Raw genomic sequence first — 26,077 nt, forward strand, 5'->3', positions numbered from 1 at the left:
CTTTTGGGCTGATCTGGTCTAAATGTGGACCAGATTTGAATTTCGAGATGATCATTTCAACAGGTTGCACTTGGAGTTTCACCTAAAGCGCTGCATTACAGGTGAGAGGAAGCACCTCTAACAAGCAGCACAGCATAAGATCAGAGTCACATATCTACTCAACAGAGAAAGGAGACAGAAACCATCATTTTGCAATAATAATAGTAAAATGTCTTTGTTTGGAACTTTTGGATGATTTAATGCTTATTAGATGGCATAAAGTTACTCCAGCTCTGATCGATGTTTCCAGTGTGGACTGAATGATGAGTTTCAAATGACAATGCTGTTTATTTCACACTGTGGATGTTTTACATGCCACAGTTCACTGAAAATGGAATAAAAGTAAACATGAGTAAGATAAATAGGTTCCTTGTGCCTGGTAAAAGAGGCCCAAACTTATGGAAAATGTGAAAAAATTGTGAAAATTTTCAAAAATGTAAAGGTTTTGTCAATACAATGAAGGATCTAATGCCAGAAATGAAAGTGCTCACGAAACCGAAGGAAAAACATGTCTCAAATCAAAGAATCTCTTGGAACTTTGAATGAATGTGTGAAAACTCCACTACTGCTCATAATGAGTCACTGCCACTTCTTCCAAAGGATCAAACTGAAACACAATGGTTTTCCAACATGAGTGTGAATAAAAATGACAGGAAAAAAATGGATGCTCTTGAAATCACATTTTAAATGCTGCGTTATAAGTTAGAAGAAGCACCTCTAACAAGCAGCGCCATAAGGACACAATCCGTATACCTCCTTTATTTAGTGTCATTTGTTTAGATGTTACAGCTTTGTTTGTTTTTTTTAAGGTAACCCTTGCCAACTTTAGTTGTGCACCGCTAAGATAAAATATAGTATTGTTGGTTACCGCTAAACTAAACCATGCTAATTTGAGTTGAGTGCAGCTAAGATAAAATATACTATTGTTGAGTATTACTAAACTCAATCATGCTAATTTGACTTGAGTGTAGTTAAACCAAACAAGTCTTTAAGAAACAGTGAAGATAAAATATATTAATCTTTGCTGCATATTGCTAAGCTAAATCATGCTAACTTTAGCTGTGTATTTATTGTAATAATGTGTTACTAACAATACTCTTGTTTTTGCAGGTTCGGGGTCATCTAACTCTTTTACAGGGAGCAGTTTTATCATTACCATGCTAAGCTAATGCTAAGCTAAACATCGCCAAATCTAAATCTGCTTCATGTTGTTTTAATTTGAATACAGCTAAAGCTAAAACATGATGACTGTTATGTTGCAAACCCTTGAGTTTTAGGTTAAGGGGTGGTGTCTAACTTTAACATGATAATCTAACTTTTTACCAGTAATCCTGCGATATTTTTTTTTAGTACATATAAGCTAAAGAGCGCTGACTAGTACAAAATTAACCTCCGCCTCTATTTGAAGTCAAAAAGCTGTAAACGGACCCAGGAAGGTAAAAACCTCAAGAGACAAAGTAACTGTTGAACTTAACTAGACTGGAACTTGTTTTATCAGAGGCTATGCCCAAAAATATGGAACAAAATAGAGAATTGCTATAATATTGTGTAAATTCAGGTTTTGTATGCCATAGAACTCACTTATTCAACCTTTTTCAGCTCAAATCTTAGAAAAATATGGCAAATCTGCTCAGTTTTACAAAGAAAACGTACACACGAGACATACTGAGTCCCAAAAAATACTGTTCTAGCTATCGCATATTAAACGATAAATCGATATTGATGAGACAGGCTTATAGATGAGTGTCGAACTGAGTGCTGTGAAGTTTTGGACCCTCGGCCGTTCACATGTTAAAAGTGATGAGCAGGGGATTGTGAAGAACCGTCATGTGATTAATGAGAACAATAGGAAGTCCAACCTTGTCTAGGGCATTATTGACTACATCTGGTTGGTCATTGGAAAAATATGCACATCAAAGGGGTTTATTAAAAGATCTGAAGAGAGTGCTGTCCCCTCAAACCTGTAATGAGTTTTACCAGAGGTTAAACTAGTGACCCAAGGAAGGCTTCTGCAGCGAAACACCAACTACAGCCCAGAAACTAAACCGCAAGTCACCAACAGCCCTGGGACTGAATGATGGGAAAAGAACATGGAGAGTGTTGTGAATGAACTGGACAGAGAGGAAATCAAACAGTGCTATTAAAAAAATAGGATGCTAAATTTATTAATGCAAAGAAACTGGCTTTTTGGGAGTTGAGCACAAAAGTGGAAGCGATCACCTTACTCATGGGAGTGTTGGGCCCCAAAGGAAGGGAATACGATGGTTGAGGCTGAGAGAATGACACAAGATATGAACCAAACCCCACGATTTCCATGATCATGTGGAATGATGTTAAGGTTTACTTAATCCCTTGTGAGGAAAAATCACTCTTTGCATTTGACCCATCCATCAACCCAGTGTCAGTGGGCTGCTGCCATACAAACACGCAAAATCTGCACAGAAAAGAACCTCCTTCCCGTGAGATGTGAGAGCTGCTCAGCCACTGTACTATGAGGGATAATATACATACACACCTTGAATATTCCTTGACAGTTTTGGGTTTTGGCCTAAGTGTTGAGTCCCTTGAAATAAATGGAAATAATCTCTCCTTGTTGCAGGTTACCAAAGCGTTGTTGGTCTGTCCTTGCAGAGTTTAACCCAGGTAGATCTTTGTGATATTTCTATGGAAACCTTATATCTTCTCAATACAAAGTCTGAATATGCTGAGGATTCTAATATCACTGTCTAAGGTTTTAGTTTTGGGACTAAACTGTTCCAAATCTTAAATATAATTCTGTTAACTGTGTTTTACTGAAATTAGTAGTCTAACCTGTCGCATGCACTTTAATGTGAACCAGACTGGAATCATGTCAGGTGAATACTGACTGTACCAACTGAAATGTGTCTTTATGTTGCAGATTTGATCAAATTAAACCTATAAAAATTATGTATTATGTATTTTTAGCTTCTTCTTGCAGAGTTGGAGTTGGCTGAAAAATGTCACATTGGAAGGGCTTTTGAAAATAAGCTTTCCTGTATGTTTAGTATTAAAAAAAGAAATAAATAAACAGATAAACATAGTAATGTTAACTGTACTTTGTTGTAATGATTTTTATTGGTAGAATTAACATAACTCTGAACATCTTTCCAGCATAACCAGCATTTGTCCACATTATAAACGAGCCCATTATGTTGAACTGAGAGCATAAGCAGCTCAACAGCACCCTCTTATGTTTCCATTCAGTTAGTACACTCACTAAACTTGAAAAAGAAGCATTATTATTTTCCTAACATTTCCAAATCCCCAAAAAATAAATTAAAATTGTTGCCAGTATCATAGATATATCAAAAATAAACATAATAATTTTTGTGGAAATAGTTTATTACCATAGATTAAAATAAAGGCCTAAAAATCACATCTGCATCACAAGAACCTGTACCTGAATTCAGACTAACATGAATAGACTATTTTAATTACAATACAGAGAGATTGTGGAAAATATTTTGTATGTATTTTACTGATTTGTTAAGAAGGTATGTCTTCAATCAAAGGAAAGAGTCTGGTTTATAGTACATTAATGGGCCCATATTAGTCCATTTTCTGATCTATGCTGTAATGTTGTTTCCTCATCACAAACAGACCTGGAGTTGTGTTTTGTTTCATTCACACATGTTTAACATACAAACCCTGCATATTTAGGATGTGTTCTTGTCTTCCTCTGGAACAGAAAACATTCTGTCCTACCTTGTGATGTCATGTGGTAATACAGCAAGTGCTCCACTGTGTTTTTCAACCTCATACACATTCACTAGAATCATCTGGATGACTTAAGGACTGGAATTGTCAATCTCTACTAAACAAAAGCTAAAAGGTAGCAGTTAACTTGGAAACTACCACTGCATGACATCACAAGGTGGAACAGAGCATTTTGAGCTTTGGAGATGTAGACAGACTAGTTATCAAGGGTTACTCAAACATGTGTGAATGAAACAAAACACAACTCCAAGTGTGTTTTTGAGAAAGTAACAACATTATAACATGGCTTAAAACTCACAAGAGTCAATTTAGCATAATGAAATCTTCATAGGTTTGAGCTTCCTGTTATATGTAACATTTTAAAGACTTTTTTCCTGTTTTGGCTACAGTCCCAATTTTCCATCACCGTGAAACCTATGGATATCCCCAGGTCTACAACTTATTTGTTTTTGCCACATTTTTGTTTTGTAATTTTGTTTTGTGTGTGACCCATAGTCTGTTTAAACAAGTGGACTAAATGAGTGTGACGTCACCCATAGCGTTGGGCTACAGTCAAATGAAGCTCATTGAGGCTAGAGCAGTTATAGGGGCAATTTGAAGCCGAGTTCCATATTTGGAATTTCGACCATGAATACGATAGCAACCAAAGAGCCAATTCAGTGCAAGGCTGTTGAAGGTAATGATTCTTCCCACCCACACCACTGGTTTAGCAGGGAGCAGGCACTTTGATCAAGCCTGTGGCTAACATTATTGGGAGTGACCAAGGGGAAAGAAGGCACCTGATCTGTTTTTAAAGTTCATATCTTCATTTACGCACAAAACAGCAAAATAAAAACACCAGGATCATGTAGAGCAGGTTAATACCAACATTTTAAGACCAAAATGATGAGGCTCACTGCAGCAGTTACAGCAAGACGGGCAACAGTTTTTCCATGTAAATTGAATTGGAGCCAGAGTTGATGGAGCCAGAATCGTACACATGATCACTTCCTATTAAGAACATGTTGACTAGCAGGTTAGCTATGTCCATTTATATAAACAGTCTATGGTGTGACCTCTTCCTCTTGACTAAATCTCACAATTGTTTTAGTTTATCTGGGCAGTAAAAATATATATGTATTTTTCACAATAGATCCGAGTGTCACTTGGCCATGCTTTTTGCCATCAGCAGCATCCTCAGGGGTAGAACATCCTCCACCCATTCACCCACAGACTCCAGCATCCTCTGCCATAGGTTAGCCTCACTTGTTGTTGAGTCCATCCAGTTCACATCAACTCCGTAACTTTTCCCTAAACACAAAAACAAAGATGATTTAAGCACATGTATCATTTAGTGTAGTAAGCTATATTATGGATGTTTTTTGGTTTACAGTTCATTTCATATTGATACAACACTGTTTAATAAAAGCAGGTTCAGTGACTTCCTGTTCAAACCTGGAGATCTAATAAGCCCCACCAATGGGCTATGTGACATATTTTAACCCTACATGTACAACTTTGAGAGTGAAGCTTTGAATTTTTTCCCCCCCAAGCCTTGAATGCAGGACAATATCAGATTAATCAAACACACATGAACCTCTCAAAATACAGGTTTGACTAATTATGAGGGAATGGTAAACGGTCACATTTTTATGTAGCACTTTTCCACCTTCAAGTCATTCAAAGAGCTTTACGTCAAGGAACCACTCACCCATTCACACACACTCATACACCAGTGTACGCAGACACGAGATTCAAGCCGCCAACCTTCAGTCTATTTTAGTTATTACATATAAAACATGGTTGTATATGTGTTTTTTGTTGACTTTTATGTCAGCTGAAGTTGTTTTAAATGTGCTATATAAATAAACTTGAGTTGAAGCCTTATGAGAGCCACTCACCTGATCCTCGGCCCAGTCTGACCCCTCCGATGTAATGGTTATTGAGCCTGTCATGGTCCCACACAGTGAGCTCCACACAGGCTTCTCTCAGGTCCTCAGGTCTGAAGCCGTCGTAGACCATGGTGTGGTTAAACATGGGGTTGGCCGTGCGTTTCACCACACGAGTCTTCTGACGGCTCTTCCTGCTGGTGTCTGGAAGAACAGTACTGCAACGCACACAATATGTATTATTTTATACATGATTTTTTATGCAGAACAACATACAAGCCCTGTCAATCATTTTTTCAACCAAATACATTCAAGATATTTTTATTGTACCTAAATATTGCTTTTTGCTTTACTTGTAGTAAAAGCCTAAAATAAAATCTGTCAACTGGACAAAAAAGTTGTAGGAGTGAAGATGCTTCGCTGCTCATCCAAGCCTCCTCATCATTTTTTTTTTCAGATTGCTGGTGCACACTGCCTTATATGAGCAGCGACACATCCTCACTCTAAAAACTGTTTGCCCAGCTGACAGATTTTACTTTTGGCTTGTACTATGGATCAGACCTGGACAAGTGAGGGATTACACAGACATTTACTTGTAGTCAATCTTGCTGTAAAAATGTGATGGAAATTAATCAAATTATAATAAAGATTCAGTTGTGTCTAATTGTTAATGTTCAGTTGTTAATTTGAGGGTTTGACAGTCAGTGCTCTGTCAGAAAATGTATGTTTTGAAGCAGAGTTCAGAGTTCAGAGTTCAGACTCAGGAGGGAAAAATTGGGCTCTGTGACCCCAGTGTGCAGATTTAGTTCTGTTTACTTTACTTTGGGTTTGCCTTGTTCACATGTTCACATACACCGCTCATCATTCACCCCAAACACCATGAGCCACGTGAGAGTCAGCGGGTCAAAAAACGTATTTCTATGACAACGCGCTTCAAGTGACAGTGCCCTGTAAATACACGTGCACACGCTCACTTATACGTGGTGGTCTTTTCTTTCTCCTGTGACTAAATACACCGTGATTATTGTACGCAGAGAAGGGGTGGTGGTGGACGAGAAAAAGCTTTATGAATGACACACAGACAAACCCAGGCTCACCTGCGCAGACAGAGGCAGGAGGAGACTAAGACTCCTAGGGTGGAGCCGCTCCAAGACCTCCTGTTTCAAGAGCTCTGGGACCGGGCATTTACAGAGGTCCAGAGTGCAACTATCAGGTTCACACCAGCCCAAGCACCACTCTTATAGCAAATACTCTTTTATGTCGATCTGACTAGTGGCAGTGTGAAAACGACCTTTAATAGCACTGATCTATCTTGTTTATGCTCAGAAAAATCAGTATTAAAAGTCTATTTTATTTGCTTTTGTAAAAAATGAATACAATTGATTCGAAAATCAAGATCATGTGATATGAGAAAACATACTGATTTTGATTCTTTTTTGGCCATATTACTCCACCCTAATATAAACAAAGATGATTTATTCCAGCCCCTGAAACTGTACTTTTAAAAATGATATGGTAAAGTGAGGCTCAAACTAAACTTCACTCTGTTATGATTCACCCTCTGTCTGTATAATAAGCATATTAAATAATATAATGTGAAAGTAAATTTAAACAAAACACAAACATATTTTACCATTTGACAAAGGGGTCAATGATAACTCCTCTGATCGGTGGGAGGTTCTTACAGTCCTTCACCCAAATCTGTACTTCTCCAGTTTCATTCCTGGATGGTCCTCTGCCTACAAGGAATAAACCAAAATTATAATACAGTTGTAACCAGACGTTCACATACACAATATAAAAGACACATACATTTTTTTTCTCACTGTCTGACATGAAAACAGACTAAACTTTTCTATTTGCTAAATGCTAGAATAATGAGAGGTTTTTTTTGTTTGTTTCTTCAAAGTAGCAATATTTTAACTCACTTGGGGATGCCTGGGGCAGGAATCTCAGTGCTACTCTCATTTGTCCTCTGATGTCCGAAGTGCGAGTGGGGGAGGGGTTGGAGGTCAGAGCTAAGGAGGCGGTCTAAAGAAAATATAACTTCTTTTATACACAAATTCATAATAAGGCAAGACACTGTAGGCTTAACGCTTCAATTATTATAAAGAGTATGAAAATTTGCCAAGCCATCAAGTTGTTTGGCTCTTACAGTGGTATGGTCCATAGTAAAAGAAAAATTCAAATCAGTCAACTGTACAAAAAGTTGGAGAAGTGAAGATGTTTCGCTGATCATCCAATCGCTTCTTCAGAAAAATATTTAGTTCTCACATTTGTGCCAGTTTAACGCAGAAGTTTCAAATTGATATCTCTAGATTTAGTATTTTTTCCTATTTACCTGCAGTGTCTCACCTTTAAATGTTTAGCTATAATGAAAAACTGTTACCCTGGCTTTCAACGCGTATTCATTGATCTGAGCATTACTGAAGTCCCATTCTGACAGATCCAGGTCCACCTCTCCAAGGAAACTGTTACGTCCAAAAGTGTCATTGTGCCAAACCGACACGTTCAGATGTTGAGATTTTAAAACTTCCAGCAATATTTTAAACTGTAAAGCAGAAAAAACATAAGAGACAGAAATAGAAATCATAACTTTGATTTATAAACAAAGTACCCGAAGGATTTCATTGTAGGTAGGGTTCAGGGTCTTCTTTTTGATTGTGGTCTTTCTTTTGCCCAGTTTAGTTTTGTCGGGCAGAAGGTAACATTTGACATACCTAACAAAGAGGAAAGAATTTACATTGTGGTTATTATTTTTTTCAGAAGTGGAAAGAGTACTGCAAATCTATACTCACGATTTGTATGTACATTACCAGTCAAAAGTTTGGACACATACTCTTGTTCATTTTTTATTTTTATTTTTTTTACTACTTTCTACATTTTATGTACACACAGAAGACATCATATGAAGTAAGATATATGGAATTATGTAGTGAAGAAAAAAGTGAAATAACTCTATTTTTTAATATTCAATTTTGACTGGTAGTGTATATTTAAACATACACTACAGGTCAGTCTACTTACAAAAAATCGAATTTGAGTCAAAGTAAAACTACTACCTACTACTAAGTACCTACTTAGTCTACTTAAGAATGAAAGTACCTGTTTTTAAAAATGTGCTTAAAGAGTAAATAGTAAAAGAATTTTGCAAAGATTTTGAGTAGTCATTATATATATATATCATTATTTGTAGCTGTTTTGATTTGTATATTCAAACCATGAACGTGTTAAAAATAAACCCTCAGCCTTTTCAGCAGGCCATAAATTATAATAAAAAATACTTTTACTTTTCAGTACTGTTCAAAAATGTAGTGGAGTAGAAAGTACAGATACCTGCTCTCAAATGTAGTGAAGAAAAAGTATTCACTGTAAAATGTACTTAAGTAAAGTACAGATACCAAAAATGTTTACTTATGTACAGCACTCTACTACTTGTACTTTGTTACGTTCCACCACTGATTATGCTCAATTACAAGTACAAATGTATCTAAAGTAAAATTAACCAAAAAATGTACTCAGTTACAATAACAAAAGTATTTATAATAATTGATTTTTCACCTTCTATTATTATTATTATTATATTTTGTGTTATTAAAATATTAACTAATCCTAGACATCACAGTGACAGTGACGCAACACGCATACTAACAGGACAGAACAGTGTAAATATTTATGAAATTAGACATTGACAAGAGTGTGGTTATTACTTGGATTATTATGGGATACATTTGTCTACTTACGGGTCGGAGCGGCTCTTCTTAGCGTCCCCTACTGCCAGATCTCTGCAGTGCACCACAAAGATATGAAACTCTCCCAGCTTTTGGATGTAGTTCACTGCAAACTGAATAGTGCCTTGAACATCGACATCCCCCAGGTCCATGTGGTTGATACTGGTCATACTTCCACTCACCTGCAGATAAAGGTTACGTCACTTTATGGAGTATTTTGTTTTGTGCAAATGAACGAGATTATCTTGAGCTATAACATACAGAGGACATTGACGCCATGCCAGAGGACAGGCTAATGTTGGACGCGGAGCTCCCAGTGTTCCTCCTCCAGCTCATGTTGTTCTCAAATGGACTGTCGCTGTCTGTCTGAATACAAGAGATATGTTTCAATATATGTTTTAAAGCCCCACCATGTAACTTTTTTCCACAAACTAAGCTACAACTAAAGTATGTTTATTATTTTTTTTTCATTTTGGATGTTTTCATTGCACTGAAAAACAAGGAAAAGCCTGTGTCCTGTGAGCAAGCTTGCATCTCCACAAATCTGACTCCAGGATCTCTACCGGCTTGTCTCCATGGAAATGATGTGGTTGGCTATAATATTCCACAGTGCAGCTTAAAACTCCTAAAGGTATGGTTTTAATTTTCTGTTTGCCGTAACATTATAGTATTTTTAAAAACGAATAATTACAGGTGCACTAGGTAAGTCAGCCATCTGCTTGTCTCCATGGAGATGTAACTGATTTGCCTACAATGTTCCACAATATGGCATTCAACTTGTCCTACTTGCATTTATTCAACTACAGGTGTTTTATTGTTCAAAACTACCTTCAAACCCAGGCGTTCTTACAGTAAGCAGGTTCGCCTTTCTACAGATCTGACCTGTAAAACGCACTATATACAAAGACTCATACACTTTTTTTCTCACTGTCTCACATGAAATCAGACTAAACATTTAATGTTTTAGGTCAAGGATTACAAAAATTATTTCTATTTGCTAAATGCCAGAATAATGAGAGAAGGATTTTTTGGGACAAATTTTCACTGTATATAAAGGTGTAATGCCATATTGTGAAACATTCTGGGCAGTGTTTATACCTCATCCAGTTGAAATGCAGGTACGGAGACACTCGATTTTTTGGAGGTGGCAAAAGAAGCTGTTGAAGGTATTTCTGAAACTGAAAGTACAGTGACAATAGTAAAAAGTATGAATAAATTATACATATTTGATTTCTGGTTTGTGTTCTATTCACCGTCATCCACACTTCTGTTCATATGTTCTTTTTCTTCCCCTGTGAGCATCATGAAAAAAACCCAAAACTTAAATTTGCTTTTTGAGTGCACTATATAATCAGATGGGAGCTGTGTTGTTACTTGTTGGGGAGGTGAGATCTTCCAGACTTTTGGACGAGGATATTTTAGACGATAAGCGCCTCAGAGCAGACATGACTGGGCCAGACTTTTCACCATGACCTGTCAGGAAAACAGAGAAATACTGCAGTGGAAGTCCCATTAACATAATAATGTACACTTAACAATTGGATATACTGAGCCTGATTAGCCAGACCAGTTTGATTCTTTCATTGGGTGATTGTTTTATATTTTTTAAAATGATCTTGTTAAATGATATAGTTTTCTCATGGACTTTATCTAGTTTTATTACCAATTGTGTTGTATATTATATTAATACAAATTCAAACGTGTCTATTACATCAGAAAGCAGTAGTACCTAGTCAGGCTACGTGATCAAACTACTTTAAAAGATACACTCTGTAACTTTTCTGGTGGGAGGATCTATCACCTTTTGTCCCATGGAGATGTTTTTGCTTAGCCAGAAACGCTCCACAATATGGCATTAAACGTATCTATCTTTTATTTATTTAATAATTTATTACAGGTATTTTTTTATTTTTCCATTCGAGGTGAGTTAAGTGTCTTGCCCAAGGAACAATGACAGGACTCATCTGTGGGAGCTAGAATCGCACCGCCAACCTGTGGGATTTGACCACTCAACCAATGATGTTTACGCCAAGATTCGGATCAATGAAGAAACACTACCAACTAAGCTATTGTCACCCATACTCTGGAACATTCAAGACAAAGCAATACCATCTTAAACAACCAGATAGCAAACCCTCCACCAGAAAAGTTACATAGTGCATCTTTAAAAAACAAAGCATTAAAAGACGGCGCATGTAATAAACTAAACTATTCAGCTGTCAATTTTAACCCAATAGAATAGAAATCGCAAGCCTGTTAAATGACTTTGTAGAAACAATATTAGCTTTGTGATTTCATTTTGTGTTACCTCCAGGCATGATTCACTTAAACCATCATTTCACAATCAACAGAAACAATCAACAAGGAGTGGAGAAAGAAACGATATTCTCACTGCCTGAACTTGCCCGAGACAAGGACCAAGCCCTTGTATCTGTGTCATCACTGAAGTCTTTAATCTGCTCAATCCAACAACTGACTCTGGGATCCGTGCTCCCGCTCTGGTTAGTCACAAATGGGCTTTGCGGTCTGTTTTGTGAATCAGTGTCTTCTGTATTCACGTTGTGAAATGGGGGGATGTGGGCTTTGTCATGTGGTCCCAAGTAGTGTTCGTAATCTTGAGTTATAACAGATCTCGCAAGTGGAGATAGATAGTTAGTTTCAGTATTTTCAAGATTACTTTTTACTTCATGTGATGGGCTTTTCTTGTGTCTTGGCTTCTCCTCTGTGTCTATAACAATTGGGAATGTTTTCAAAGGTGACGCTGGTCTAGATCCTTCAGGGCTTGCTGTTTCTCTCGGTAGAACCCTTGGGTGGCATGTTTTGGAAGGGCTACGCTTCACTTCGTCGTACTGGTCTTTAGGTCTTTTTGTTGGAGATTTGGTTGGACTCTGCGGTACGTCTTGTAGACTTGAGGTTTCTTTCGCTTTTTTAACTATATCAGTACTCACAAATCCTTTGTCGTTAACTATGACTGATTTAATGGTAATGATTTTGGAAGGGGAAATTGGATCTGGTCTCTTCTGGCTTCCTGTAGCTTTCAGTGGAGAAGCAATGGGAGAAGGTTTACTTGAGTGTATGGGACTACAAGGTGCACTGGCCCTACCTCCTGAACATTCCTCCCAGAAGTTTTTCAGCTCACAAACATTAGCGGGTTTATCGTCTTGTGGGAAATATGATAGCTGTTTAGGGAGGGCCACTGGTAACTGTTTGGATTTGGGTTCAGTGATCTGCATTTCAGGAACTGAACAGACAATAGAATCTTCACTATCTTCATAAATTAGGACTGGGAATGCCCTGTAAGTAGTGTCTTCATTGGAGCACTCCAGCTGCAGTTTATAATGAGAATTTCCATCACTTTTGGTAATATTTTCATGATCATTTGGACTTTTTGAGACATTACTAACTACGATTTCTGTATTTAGACTTGCTTGAATAGTTTGTGAGGATTCGTTTGTCTTAGTTTGCAATTCTGTTTCTGTGATCCCTTCTATTTTTGGACCACTCTTCTCTGGTGATGTGTTCAGTTCACTTTCTCCTCTATCCTCTGCTGTCTGTAATGGGGCTTCTACAGATGGCACAGTTCCTTCAAGTAAAATCGATTCCTCCTCATCTTCGTTTTTCACTTCCTTTTGCTTCTTTGCTTCAGTATTTTTAACCTTGTCTCTTTTAAAAAATCCCAAAAGCCGCTGTTTAGCCGATGGTGAGACATGAGAGGGTTTCTTCGAGCTCTCATCGGTCAGTTGTTTTTCAGTGAGGGGAGGGTCGTGGTCCTCCTCTGGCACAGTCTCCAAGTGGACGGCCTTACCTGACTCATGTGTGGCTGATATTAAACAAGGCCCTGGACTTTGGGCCTGATATTTCTCTGGCTGATCTGCAAAACAACATTTTCAAATGGATTACTGAAATTGTGTTGCTTTCTGTTTATTTAGATTAGATTAAGATCAGGTTTATTAAATAATGACTTGGCAGGAGACAACATTACATACTAATCCTGAAATGTGCTAATCACATCATTAGGAACGAGGTAAATCCTTAATTAGCACTACCATAATAAGCTTGCACTTTAACTTTACAGATTCTAACAATAGAAAATGGAAACAATTTAAGTGTAAAAATGTTGGCTCTGTTCACAACAGCGCCTCACTGTTAGCGTCACTACTTCCTGTGCAATTGTATCTCTGTGGGGTTTTTGCTGAGTCACACTAAAATGAATACAAATTTAAAGATCAGGCAAAAACTAATCAAATAAAATGAATACTTATACTATATAATAGGCTCTTTGCATAGCAGCATGCTAGCTAGCTCACTGTGTCTCAGAGATAATAATCACTTTAATCAAAATTGGAAAACATCCTATCCAAATTGAAATTAATTACAATAAAGACTAGCCAATTATTTTCATAAGTAGAATACTTCAGTTTGTGATATTTTAATATTTATGTCTCAAAATTTGCATTAGTATTAGCACTGAGACACAAACATATCTCTTTCTAAACCAGGGGTCAGCAAAATTTAATACTCAAAGACCCACTGTCGCTGTTGTCTGTGAGGTGTTTGTTTTTAACAAAGTCCTGCAAGTGTGATGATTATTTTGAGTGAAGAAAAATAATAAAATATAATACAATTTTAAATATTTCAAGATCAGAATATTCTTCCAATTTAAACTACAATAAAAAAAGAACTAACACAAATTAAATACACTTCATTTAAATACTTATAATTTATTTTCCCAAGCCACGCAAAGCCACAGTATACGGATGAAAGAGCCACTTGCAGCTCCAGGTTGCCGACCCCCCACAGAAGTGTCTCTGGTGAAGTATTCATTTTATTTGTGTAGTGTTTAACATGTTGTCGGTGACATCCACCTGCAGCTCCCTCATTCATTCATTCATTCATTTTAGCGTGACTCAGAAAAAAACCTCATAGAGATAAAACTGGACAGGAAGTAGTGACGGTAACAGTGAGGTTGCCAGGTGCTATTGTGCACAGAGCTAATTCTATGCAGACATTTACCATTAGCATCTTCTTGTTGGCTTTCACCCAGTTCTGCTGCTTCGCTGTCTGTTGATTTGATTTCAGACTCCAGTTTTGATCCATCCTCTGCTTTTGTACCGTCCTCTCCATCTTTCCTCTCCTCTTCTTGTGGAGCAATTGAGTCCACATCCAAAAGGCTGTGTTCTCCGACCTCTTTCCCATCATGCTTCACACTGCTGCCACTGAGCACTGAACTAAACCTTACTTGTTTTCTATCTACCCATTGCTCAAGAGGAGATTCAGCTTGGGCTGAGTTCCTTTCATTCAAAACTAAAGTATCTGACAGGTGCTTTAGGATACTCTTTGGAGAAGCATCATTTGATCTGTCACCTGCATCGTCTGTTCCCATGTTTATATCATAATTTGTAATGCTTTCAATGTTTTCTTCAGGCACTGGTTGGAGAGGTGACTTTAGTGAAATAGGGAAAATGAGAGTGCTGGGGTCCAGATTTTGAAGAAGGCCATAAGGATTTATAAGATCCGTTGGTAAGATATATTCTGAAAGATAAGCAAGGAAGATGGTATATATATTAATAGTAACACATTTATACAGCAATATCCAAACATGTCAAGGTTTTGTATTAGTTATAAGCAGGAGGGAAATGTAACAAATACTCAAGTTATTGGAACTGAGTAGATTTTTGGGGGTAACTTTACTTATTGTTTTTTGTTTATTTTAAATCAGACCTATTCTGCAAAATCAAGTTTTCAGATCTTTTAACCATGTTACAGTTGTTTTCTTCTCATTTACCCTCTCAAACTCAAACAATAGAAAGTGAATTGGAGTCAGAGTCGATGGAGCCGGAAGCGCACCCAGGCTCACTTCCTATTTGGAACACAGCAGCCAGCAGGTTAGCTATGTCCATTAAAATTCCCCACTATAGCAAAACATTTGGCAAATATTGAGCCCCAAAAACTAGTGTTCCAACTATAATGTATTTTCGTAATAGGACAAGTACACATTTTCATTTTTGTGGTTATGGACTCTCCCACCAAAGCCCCATGTGAAAGCTAATGGTCACAAGTCATGCAGGGAAGATTAAAGCCTTGGAATGTATTTGGATGTAATCCGCCGGCAGTCTCTTGGTCTGGTGTGTTTGGGCTTATTTCACTTTGAAAGCTCTGAGAAAGTTCCCTACCCTCCTCACAACAACCACGCAAAGTGTTTTATACAAGTCTATTATAGAGACAACATCCTACAGTCCTGCACTTCATGATTATCAAGTCCTTTATTAGAACTAACATAATACATGGTGGTGATTTACAGGCTATATTGCAGTATTTCTGATCTGTTATAATGCAGTTTTGTCATCTAAAACAGACCTGGAGCTGTGTTTTGTTTCATTCACACATGTTTAACACACAAACCCTGTCTCAAACTGAAAACACTTTGTTCCACATTGTGATGTCATGTGGTAATACAGGAAGTGCTCCACGATGTTTTTAAACTCCATGCACCTTCACTAGACTCATTTGGATCATTTTCACTCTAAAATTGCCAAACTAAAGGTAAAAGGAGCTGCTGAACTTGAAAACTACCTCTTCATGACATCACAAGATGGAACAGAGCATTTTGAGCTTTGGAGATGTAGACAGACTAATGATAAAGTGTTACTCAAACCTGTGTGAATGAAACAAAACACAACTCCAGGTATGTTTTTGATGAGGTAACGGCATTATATCATGGCTTAAAACTCACAAGAGTCAATTTTGCACAATATAGAACCTTTACCCTAATCTAAGTATAAAAAATTGAAGAGCTTTGTGTATAAAAGATAATTCATGTTTTCTGGTCTTGCACTGTTTTTAAAATCTAAACTGTATCTACTCATTTATTCTGGTACAGATATAAGGTGCGGTAACAGTGTCTCTCTAAATAAAATATAAAAATTTGATATTTCATAATCTATTTTTACCGAAAATAAAGGAAATGTATGAATAATTGTATATATTTAACAACAGCAGTTTCGCTATACTCTATATTCATAACATAACTTAACATACACGCTCTTTCAGCCTTGTGTTTTTGGGCTTATTCTCACTTTCTGTTCAGTTCTGAAACAGTTTCCTTTTCTCCTCACAACAATCACACAAAATGTTTTATACAAGTGTACTATATGGGCAGCATAGTCCTACAGTGTCCTACAGCACATTAATAAATAAATAACCTACTTCTTCTATAGTCAAAGATAATATCATGTGTTTGTTAAGGCGCCCTGACAGTTTGCTAAATTATGAAAGATCCACTATGTAACTTCTCTGGAGGAGGGCACACCACCTGCTTGCCTCTCTATGGCGATGGTATTGCTTTACATGGAATGTTACACAGTATGGCATTAAAGCACATCTGCACTTGTTTTTAATGCTGCAAATGGACTTATGTTATGGTTTCTATGTTAGTTTTTTGTTTGTGTTCTTCTGTATTTGAACTCATGAAAAAGAGATTCTAAGTGCTCTCATTGGGCGTTCCCTGTAGAAATTAAGATAAATACAAAATTCAATTAAAAGGAAATGTTTTTGGTATTTTTGAGCGATAAACAAACCCAAAAAACTGATAATATGAATGCCAGATGGATATTTGAGTGCCATGCTGTGGAATATTCCAATGAAGTTCCATGGAGACAAGTGTGTAGCCGATTTTACACCACTAAAGTTACACAGTGCAGCTTTAATAGTTAGTTGTTAGTTTGAAAATTCCAAATCCAAAGATGGAAAAAGGGTCACATTCCATAACAATGGACTTAAACCACATAAACACTCAATATGGAAATCTGAGTCAGACCATTCCCATTCCAAGAAAAAACTCCGCCTCAGATAAAGCTGGGAAATGACGAGCCCGAACATGCATCTGCCGACAATGAAAAAACCCCATGCCACAGAAAACTCGCCACCATCCCACATTATAAAAACCCAGAGAACAAGAAGACGTACAAATACAAATGAGACTTACACTCATCATTACGTCTTGATCAACGCATTTCCTCATTTGAAACATGACAATATGTTTTCATTATTAAAAGCAGGTCAAAAAACATGTTTGTACAGTATAAAGGGAGAGCTGTGTTAAAACGTACCATCTGGTTGTGAATATGGGGATTGTTGCGTTGTCTGTGACTCGTCTGCACAACCAGGCTCATCGGCTGTACTGTTAAAAGGGTTTAACCTCTGCTGTGAAAAAATAAAATCATAATAGTCAAAGGTCATATATGTAGGGGTTTTTGTGTAAAATTAAAATGGTCTTACTTAATCCATGGTAAAATGATCTTAGTCTTACTTTTGTGGGCGACAAATGTTTGGAGGGCCCTTGTTCGTATGAGTTCTGAACATGATCCCTATAAGAAATAACATAAGAATCAATAGGGAATGAATAATGAAATACTTAAACTATATGCAAGTGAATATTTTTATTATTATTGTGTGTGTGCGAGAGTGTGTGTGTGTGTAATCTGGCATTAAACTATAACACAGTGCACTTTTGATCTAAAACAACATATTAATAGAAACAGGTCCATTGATTTTCTGTTCAAAACTGCAGAATTGATATGCCTCATCTCATCATAGTGGCATTTCATTGTAGCAAGCAGCAGATTGTGTTTTTATTTATTTTTGTACTCAAGCCTTGAATACAAGACAACACAGGATCAGGGGAGTAGACGAGGGCAAAAGGGTCTGTTGTCCTGGGTCCCATGGTTTTACGGGCCCAGAATTGGACCTTCCGTTTATTAATTTTTATTGAAGGGGGGCCAAATTCCTGTCAACGAGCCTGTACAGGATTACTCAAACACGTGTGAATTAGTATCATTCAATACTAGGGATTGATTTGACTTTTCACGGCTGATGCTGATACCGATTGTTTAGAGTCCAGAGAAATCGATGTACGATCAACTCTTTTTCCCACAAACCTTTAAGAGAGCTGTGTAGTCCTTTATTGTGCAGTTATCTTTATGCACTGAAGCATTCAAATTAAGCTTTATGTGTAGTCTTAAGGCAGCAAGTCGGCCAAAACAAAATATTGGCCTATCTCTAATCAATACTATTTTGAGTAAGCAAAGAATGACGAAGAAACAACTTGGTTAAAAGCAGATAAAAATGTATTCCCCATGGCATACCTGCTAAGCTCCTAAGGTGTAATAAACATGCCAACAATACAAAGAGAGGAAGAAAAACACATGATTCTGTGTCCCCGCCCCTCTAAAGAGAACCATATGATTTTGTGACCCCGCCCCTCTAAAGAGAACCATATGATTTTGTGACCCCGCCCCTCTAAAGACAGCCCCACCCCTTTAAAGCTGGTGGTAAACGTGAACATGTGAAGTGTGACCTTATAAGAAGATTATTTCAGAGCCAGACACTATTTACAATAAGTTTGAATTATGTCACAACCAAATATAGTAATCCACTAGCAGACCAGCAAACAGTATGCTTTTGGTTATGTTTCATAGTAGAAATTATTAAAAAAAAAAAAAGAAGACCTTTAAGAGTTTAATAACAGTGTCCTATTATCATTAGTTCACTCAAAGTTGCATTTTGATTCATGCATGTTTGAGAAATCCTGTATTATCCTGTATTCAAGGCTTGAGTGCTCAAAAAAATTATGTTTTCAATGACCCCCTATCTCCGCCCACTGCTCTATACATACAGTTATTCCATTCAGACTCTGTGTCATACATGTAGGGTTCAGAAAACACGTGTGCTACTTGTTTCAGTAAAATACCACTATGAAGAGGAGAAGGTTCTCAGTTCTGAAGTTTTGAATAGGAAGTAAAATTAATAAAATAGTATTATTAAGCTCATCAGTATTGTTATATTTTAATTCTAAATACTTGTCTTCTTGAGTGTATAATTGTGCTGTTTAAAATGTCCATATGTGAGTGTGGTTCACCAGTTGTTGTCGGGCGTGGTGAGGGGCTCCTGTAGTAGTCCAGACAATACCGCTGGTACAAACACATCCTTATTATCACTGCTCACAAAACTGGGTCTCTGTGGTGCGATCTGTGAGAGCTCCACTGCAACACAGCACAAGGAAACACTAAAGATATAAATACTTTTTATGTTTTGTTTTTACAGAATCCATTATAAATCACATTACTTAAACTATTATTACTTAGACAAAATAAAACGGATACATTTGGGTTAGTTTATAATGTGTTATAAGCACTGACTGTATAAAGAAGTGAGTGTGACGGCACCCATAGCGTTTGGCTCCAGTCAAATGAAACTCATTGAGGCTAGAGCAGTTATAGGGGCCAATTTGGAGCTGAGTTTTGACCGCAAGTATCATAGCAACCAAAGAGCCAGTCTGGAGCGAGGCTGTTGAAGGTAACGTCTCTTCTCAAGTTAGCAACGCTGTCAATCAAACCTGTTGCGCTAGAGGGAGTGAGCTCAGGGGAAGGTGCCTGATTGGTCCGTTATTAATGTTCATATCTTAATTTATGGACAAAATAGTAAAATAAAAACACTAGGATCATGTAGAGCGGGTTAATACGAACATTTTAAGACCAAAAATGATGAGTCTGACAGCAGCAATTACAAAAAGAGGGGTGACAATTTTTGAGTCGATGGAGCCAGAAGCACGCCCATGTTCACTTCCTATTTGGAACGTAGCGCCTAGCAGGTTAGCTATGTACACTAATATACACATCTATATATCTACGGTTATGGGCCTGGTGACATAGCTAAGGGTGCATGTTTTCCAGCTAGTTTCCATGTCTGAAATCTTCCACAGTATCACTTTAAAGTTATTTATCAAGCATTTACTCAGTTACAGGTATATGCACACACATTAATCAGGCTCACCTCTGCACAGACTTGATCTGTAACCTGGCCTGCAGTTCCAGGCAAAGTAATGACATCTATTTTTTTAGTAGTAATTATATCAGTATCAGAAGTGGAAAAAGCTGGAATGGTGCATCTCTAGTCTTGATGGGTTTTGAGGGTATTTTCCCCATTCAAAAGACATAATATGTTTGTATGTGTGTTGTTATTCCTATGTCACTATGGCAACAGTGTTTTTCTGAAAGCCGTGGGTATAGTGTTCTTGATGTACCATTAGTAGCTCTTGCAGTAATGCCTCACTTACAGATAGTGATGGGTTTGTGAGTGTGTTTGATGGAGGCCCAGATGATTTCAGAGCCGTGGATTCGCTCCTGGTGCCGGAGTTGTTTGGCCTCATAAAACCACTCTCCGGTCAGATACTTCAGCTGGCCTTTGTTTGAGACCATCTGCTGCAGCCTTCTGTGACAAAAGACGCACAACAGTAATGCAACGTCCCTGAGTCCTGCTGTCTTAAAAACATGAAAACATTTAAACCAAGTCATTCCTCATTTTCCCAACACATTCCTCACATGCTAATTATTCACGTGATGAGTGTATAAGCGCATTTCACATAACTTCCATAATAAAACTGCTGTATAATTAGATTAGATTTCATTTTAACTCATTTAAAAGCTGCGTTTACAAAATATCTGTACAAAAGTTTCCAAGTCAGGTTCTTTATAGCAGCTTCGGTGTATCATTTTTTGGGCTTGCTTATCTTGCTTGTCTTTTTGTTTTAGTTTGATTTTTAGAGGCTTGGTCGCTTGTTGCTCTCTGAAAATCTGGCAACATTGCAGGCAAACCATTTTTAATTTTATAACATGAAAAAACAAATCAAGTAGAACCCCTTTGAGTAAACCAATTGAGCTTTTCTCCATATAAAACTAACTGGACTCGCTGCTCCTCGGCCTTCTTCAGCTCCGCGTCTCTTTTCAGAACAGTCAAGATGGTCTCCTGCTCCTCGTCCGTCAAGAAGCTCAGATCGATCATGATGTCCAGTCTTTTATATCCCAGTTCACAGTGAAGTCTCAAAAGCCCATGTTGAATTAGGCATCACCGAGTCTGCCGTGTGTAATAATCTGAAGTTAATCCATGGTAAAGTCTGTTAGCATGTCCGCTCATCACAGCTCTGTTTTTTTAGCGCCGCCATCTTGGAATCTGAAAAACACAGAGCATTTAAAGATGAGTGAGATAGAGATAGAGTTCTATATTAAAGCGAGGGTGTGTACAATTTTATAAACGTGACCTGTGCCCTCAGATACAAGGTAAACATGACAAGAATTATAATGTTGACTTATTCTTAATTACAAAAACATTGGTCTTAATGGGCATTTTGGCTCTCAAGGCAGTTATCCAAACATGTGTGTCCTCTACCTGCAGGTTAAGAAGCTCGCAACCCAGGTTCAGCTGTGATTGTAGTACTTTTTTTAAAGCTGCAAGGTGCACCCTCCCTTTAATTAAACAGATTCAAACAACATAGACCAGGCCCGATTCCTCACTTCAAATATTATTGGACTACCTGGGGGGGCCTTCTCCGCTGCTGATCCCACCCTCTTGAACTCCCTGCCCAAACATATCAAAGACTCATCCAAACTCACCATCTTCAAAACAGCCCTGAAAACTCACCTGTCCAAATCTGCCTTCAAATAACTGCTTTTTTAATCTGTTTCTTTCATTTGTGTTTTGTTTTGAACTGTGTGAAGTGTCTTTGAGTGTCATGAAAAGTGCTATAAATGCATTATGTATTATTATTATTATTATTATTATTATTATTATTATTATTATTATTATTATTATTATTATTATTAGTAGTAGTAGTAGTAGTAGTAGTAGTAGTAGTAGTAGTAATTGATGCATTCTGAATTTTCAGGAGCACACATTACCTGAGTCTCAGTTTGTATGCTCTAACCATACTGTATATACAAATGGACGTAGTAGTACTTAGTTTGATATATGTGTGTTGTGTCGTTTTCACATTTCAGAGCCCACACACTCTAAAACTGTAGTAACATTCTTCTTAAAGGGAAAGGCTTAAACATGTGCCAACAATAAGCAGAGCAGATGTTGAAATTGTCTTGCCTTAACTTGCTCTTGATGACAGATGTCTAAACAATCACTCCTCCCTGAGACAGGAAAAGAAAAAAAAAAAAAAACACAAGATGAGCGCTGATTTTGTACAGAGGTATAAGGTCTTTATATAAAATGCAACTTATGTACAGGCCTGTCCACAGAAATTTGGAGGCACGAGTCAACAAACCTCACATGGGCCCCCTCATTACACTGTATAAAGAAGATTTGTCTGTTATTAATGTTCAGATCTTGATTTACGGACAACATAGCGAAATAAAAACACCAGGATGATGTAGAGCGGTTAATATGAACATTTTAAGACCAAGAGAGACGGGCAAAATTTAAAACGTTAAGTGAGTTGGACCCAGAGTCGATGGAGCCGGAATCGTGCTCATGACTTCATCACTTTCTATTTGGAACGTGGCAGCTAGTACGTTAGCTATGTCCATTTATATATACAGTCTATTGCCCCCTCTAATATAAATTAATTGGAAGAGAGTCAAATTATTTCCTACGATCCTAGGGCCTGGAACAACAGACCCCTTTGTCCCCACCTGTCGACTCCCCTGCTTATGTAATCTGTTTGCTCCAAGTTGTACCACTATTAGCTCGTTTTGGTTCTACGTAATCCACATATTGTGAAAGTGAGTAGTAATCGCCTCTGGCTCTAAAGGCTTTCTGTAAAACGGTGTGGTATTATTTTATCACGCATGTATTTTACTCAGTGTTTGAACATAACAAAGTAAAAGTAGTAAAGTACTGTATTTAAAGGGACATATTATGCTATATTCTGATCTATGTTATAATGTTTCCTCATCACAAACAGACCCGGAGTTGTGTTTTGTTTCATTCACACATGTTTAATACGCAAACCTGCATATTTGTACTGAGTTCTGGTCTCAAATAAAAACACTGTTCCACCTTGTGATGTCATGTGGTGATACAGGAAGTGCTCCACAGTATTTTTAAACTCCACACACTTTCACTAGAATTATTTAGATAATTTCAGCCCTCGATTGTCCAATCTCTACTGAACAAAAGGTAAAAGGAGCTGTTAGCTTGAAAACTACCACTTCATGACATCACTTAAGTGCAGTGGATACTTTTTACATTTATTTCACTACCTCTGACTGTATCTGTACTTTCTACTCCACTACATTTTTTAACAGGACTAAAAAAGTAAAAGTATTTTTTATTATTGTTTGAGACCTGCTGAAAAGGCTGAGGGTTTATTTAACACGTTCATAATTCGATATAAACAGCTCGGAAATTCAATTGTTTCTGTTGAACAAAATTCAGCACACGCCTGTATCAAAATCACAATTTATTAGATCTAAAAATCTGTGTGAAATACTTTTATGTTTTACTCTTAAAGTACATTTTTAAACGGTTATTTTGCTTAGGTAGATTTGCCATGTGATACTTTTACTTTTCCTTGAATATTTTTTGCTTGAATATCTGCACTTTAACTTAAGTAACCAAATTGAGTACTACTTCCACCCCTGATTGTACCAAAACTAAGAATGCTGTCTTGTTTGCATATGTCTACTGAATGAGCGATGTACTTCCTTGTCCAGACTGGCCACAGCTACAGTCACATTTAACACTCTCTGATGACATGAAAAATAGAAACTTGCCAAAACTCTGAGATCTTTTGTTAATTTTATACTCAAGAATAATTTTTAACTGGTATGAATTACTGATGAAATAAATTAGCCTACACTTGCAGTTGATAACCCAATGCCATGTTTGTTTTACCCTCCTACCTCGTGTTCACAGCCTAGATATATTTCATTCTTGCTACATACAGTGGTGGAGGGTAACAAAGTAAAAGTAGTAAACTAAAGGTGCCTGTACTTTACTTAAGTAGATTTTTACACTTTTACTTCACTTCATTTGAGAGCAGTATCTTTACTTTTTACTTCACTACATTTTTTAACTGGTCTGAAAAAGTAAAAAGTACTTTTCATATGAGTTGAGGGGTTATTTTTTACCATGTTCGTGGAAACATCCTGACTAAAGTTTTCAAGTTCAAGCTTTGACTTTGAGCAAACAAAAATAAATACACAAATACAATTCATAAGAAAATTAAGAAATGTATTTGTACTGTTACTGTTGAACAAAATATGAATATTTTTAATCGATATTTCTACATTTGCACCTTAACAACTAAACAACACAATACTTTTACTTTTTATTCTTAAAGTACATTTTTAAACAAGGACTTAAATACTTTTACTTCAGTAGATTTTTTCATGTGATACTTTTAGTTGAGTAATTTTTTTTACCTGTGTAAAAAATTACTCAAGTAAAAGTATCTGTACTTACTCTATATATTTGTGCATAATTTCACACAAGGCTATTTTTGCTATTTTTTTCTACCTTCATTATTTTGAAATGTTGAATTCACAACCATTTATTCATGTGTTTTTCTTATTTTTATATATCTACCGTAGCGCAGTAATTTCCCTTGTGGATTACTAAAGGCTGTCTCTCCCAAGTCCCCAAAAATGGCCACAGTATCTGCAAATGCAAAGCAGCTCATAAAAAAACTATTTATAGGACAGTTTTTGTTCAAGTTTTATGTTTGCTCATGGCATAATAATCACATCACATGTAAAATGTGTGAGATCTTTGGACATTATTCTCTAATGAAATGTCGAATGAAGTGAAGTGTTCTTACCTGATGTGAGTGTGGAGAGAGCGGGCCTTCTTCTGGGACCTGCCCGGGTTTGGTGTGGACTTGTGCCTCTGCAGGTGGAGGGAGGAGCCACACGGGGCACGAGGAAAGGCTTTTAACTGACGGAGGACTGCGCCGTTTGGAAAAAAAAAAAAACATCAGCAACATTTTATAACAAGACAAGAGGGGCTGGTTGACCACGTGTTTAATCTGTGTTTGGCTTTTTTACGCAATTTAGGAATCCAAATGACGAGGAGGGAAAGGTAAGAGTTACAAATAACACTCATATTTTATTACTGAGGCTGGAGTTGAGCACGAGGGTAAATTATTATAATCTGACCCCGACGTGATTTGAACACGCAACCTTCTGATCTGGAGTCAGACGCACTACCGTTGCGCCACGAGGTCATGACGATGCCCCCCACTGCAGAACTCTGTAGCTCTATGGGTCAAGGAAAGAGAACATCTTCATTTTCATTCCCCGACGCTGTTTGTCAGTTTCAGTCCTTGAATTTAAATCATTCTCTGCCCAGGCCTCGTGAGCCTGACTTCAACTCATTTCTTTATCTGTAACTCCTATTGTACACCAGCAGGTGGCAGAAGAGCTTTGTACTTACACATCCTTCACTGTGTCCGTGTGTAGTACGTCCCTTCAAAAGAGGATTGACTGAGTTACAGCGCAGAATGGGGGGGGTCATGATAGATTGGATCATATTTGTTAGACTGGATCATGCTTGATGAGTGTGTCCACTGTGTTATTCATTAGTTCTCGTTCTGCTCGTGTCTGGAGCCTGGAGGCGGATGGCCCTGATGAAGGCTGTAGACCAGCTGGTCTGGAACAGACTTTAATACCTTTACCTTTGGTTTTCCATGTGGAAAACCAAGCACAACACTCCTGTACTCAGCACGGCAGCATCTCAAGGCTCCACTGGGGGCAGCAGTGTGACCTCAGGTGAACCTCTTCTGAACAGTTCAAAGTTTCTGTTTTGCCTGGAATGTTGTGCATGTTATGTTTACACACTTTAAGTTGGCCACAGTGAAAGTGCGTCCCGTTGGGCATTGTAATTGTAGTGGGACTGATATGGTTCTTACAGTTAAGGACT

The 26,077-nt window shown here is 37.4% G+C and overlaps 1 protein-coding gene and 1 non-coding gene across 3 annotated transcripts; both read right to left on the minus strand.

Moving 5' to 3' along the window:
- Positions 1-3,122: 3,122 nt before the first annotated feature.
- Positions 3,123-25,006, minus strand: sytl2a (synaptotagmin-like 2a). 2 transcript variants are annotated; one of them, XM_055226816.1, is made up of 19 exons: positions 24,978-25,003; positions 21,114-21,382; positions 20,490-20,644; positions 19,293-19,416; positions 17,685-17,742; positions 17,485-17,578; positions 14,390-14,908; positions 11,769-13,247; positions 10,751-10,849; positions 10,630-10,668; positions 10,475-10,554; positions 9,638-9,742; positions 9,389-9,558; positions 8,263-8,365; positions 8,035-8,196; positions 7,574-7,676; positions 7,279-7,384; positions 5,658-5,863; positions 3,395-5,067 (listed from the first exon to the last, which is right to left on the minus strand). In XM_055226816.1, exons 2-19 carry the CDS (start codon positions 21,212-21,214, stop codon positions 4,919-4,921), a joined length of 3,852 nt encoding a protein of 1,283 aa, XP_055082791.1. In that variant the 5' UTR covers positions 21,215-21,382; positions 24,978-25,003; the 3' UTR covers positions 3,395-4,918. The 2 variants fall into 2 exon arrangements, with proteins under 2 accessions (XP_055082792.1, XP_055082791.1); XM_055226817.1 differs by lacking the exons at positions 11,769-13,247; positions 14,390-14,908 and having other exon boundaries at positions 3,123-5,067; positions 24,978-25,006.
- Positions 25,007-25,310: 304 nt separating this feature from the next.
- Positions 25,311-25,382, minus strand: trnaw-cca (transfer RNA tryptophan (anticodon CCA)). Its single transcript has one exon. It is a non-coding gene; the product is annotated as a tRNA-Trp (tRNA).
- Positions 25,383-26,077: the final 695 nt, after the last annotated feature.

Source organism: Periophthalmus magnuspinnatus, chromosome 14 (assembly GCF_009829125.3).
Source record: "Periophthalmus magnuspinnatus isolate fPerMag1 chromosome 14, fPerMag1.2.pri, whole genome shotgun sequence".
Lineage (NCBI taxonomy): Eukaryota > Metazoa > Chordata > Actinopteri > Gobiiformes > Gobiidae > Periophthalmus > Periophthalmus magnuspinnatus.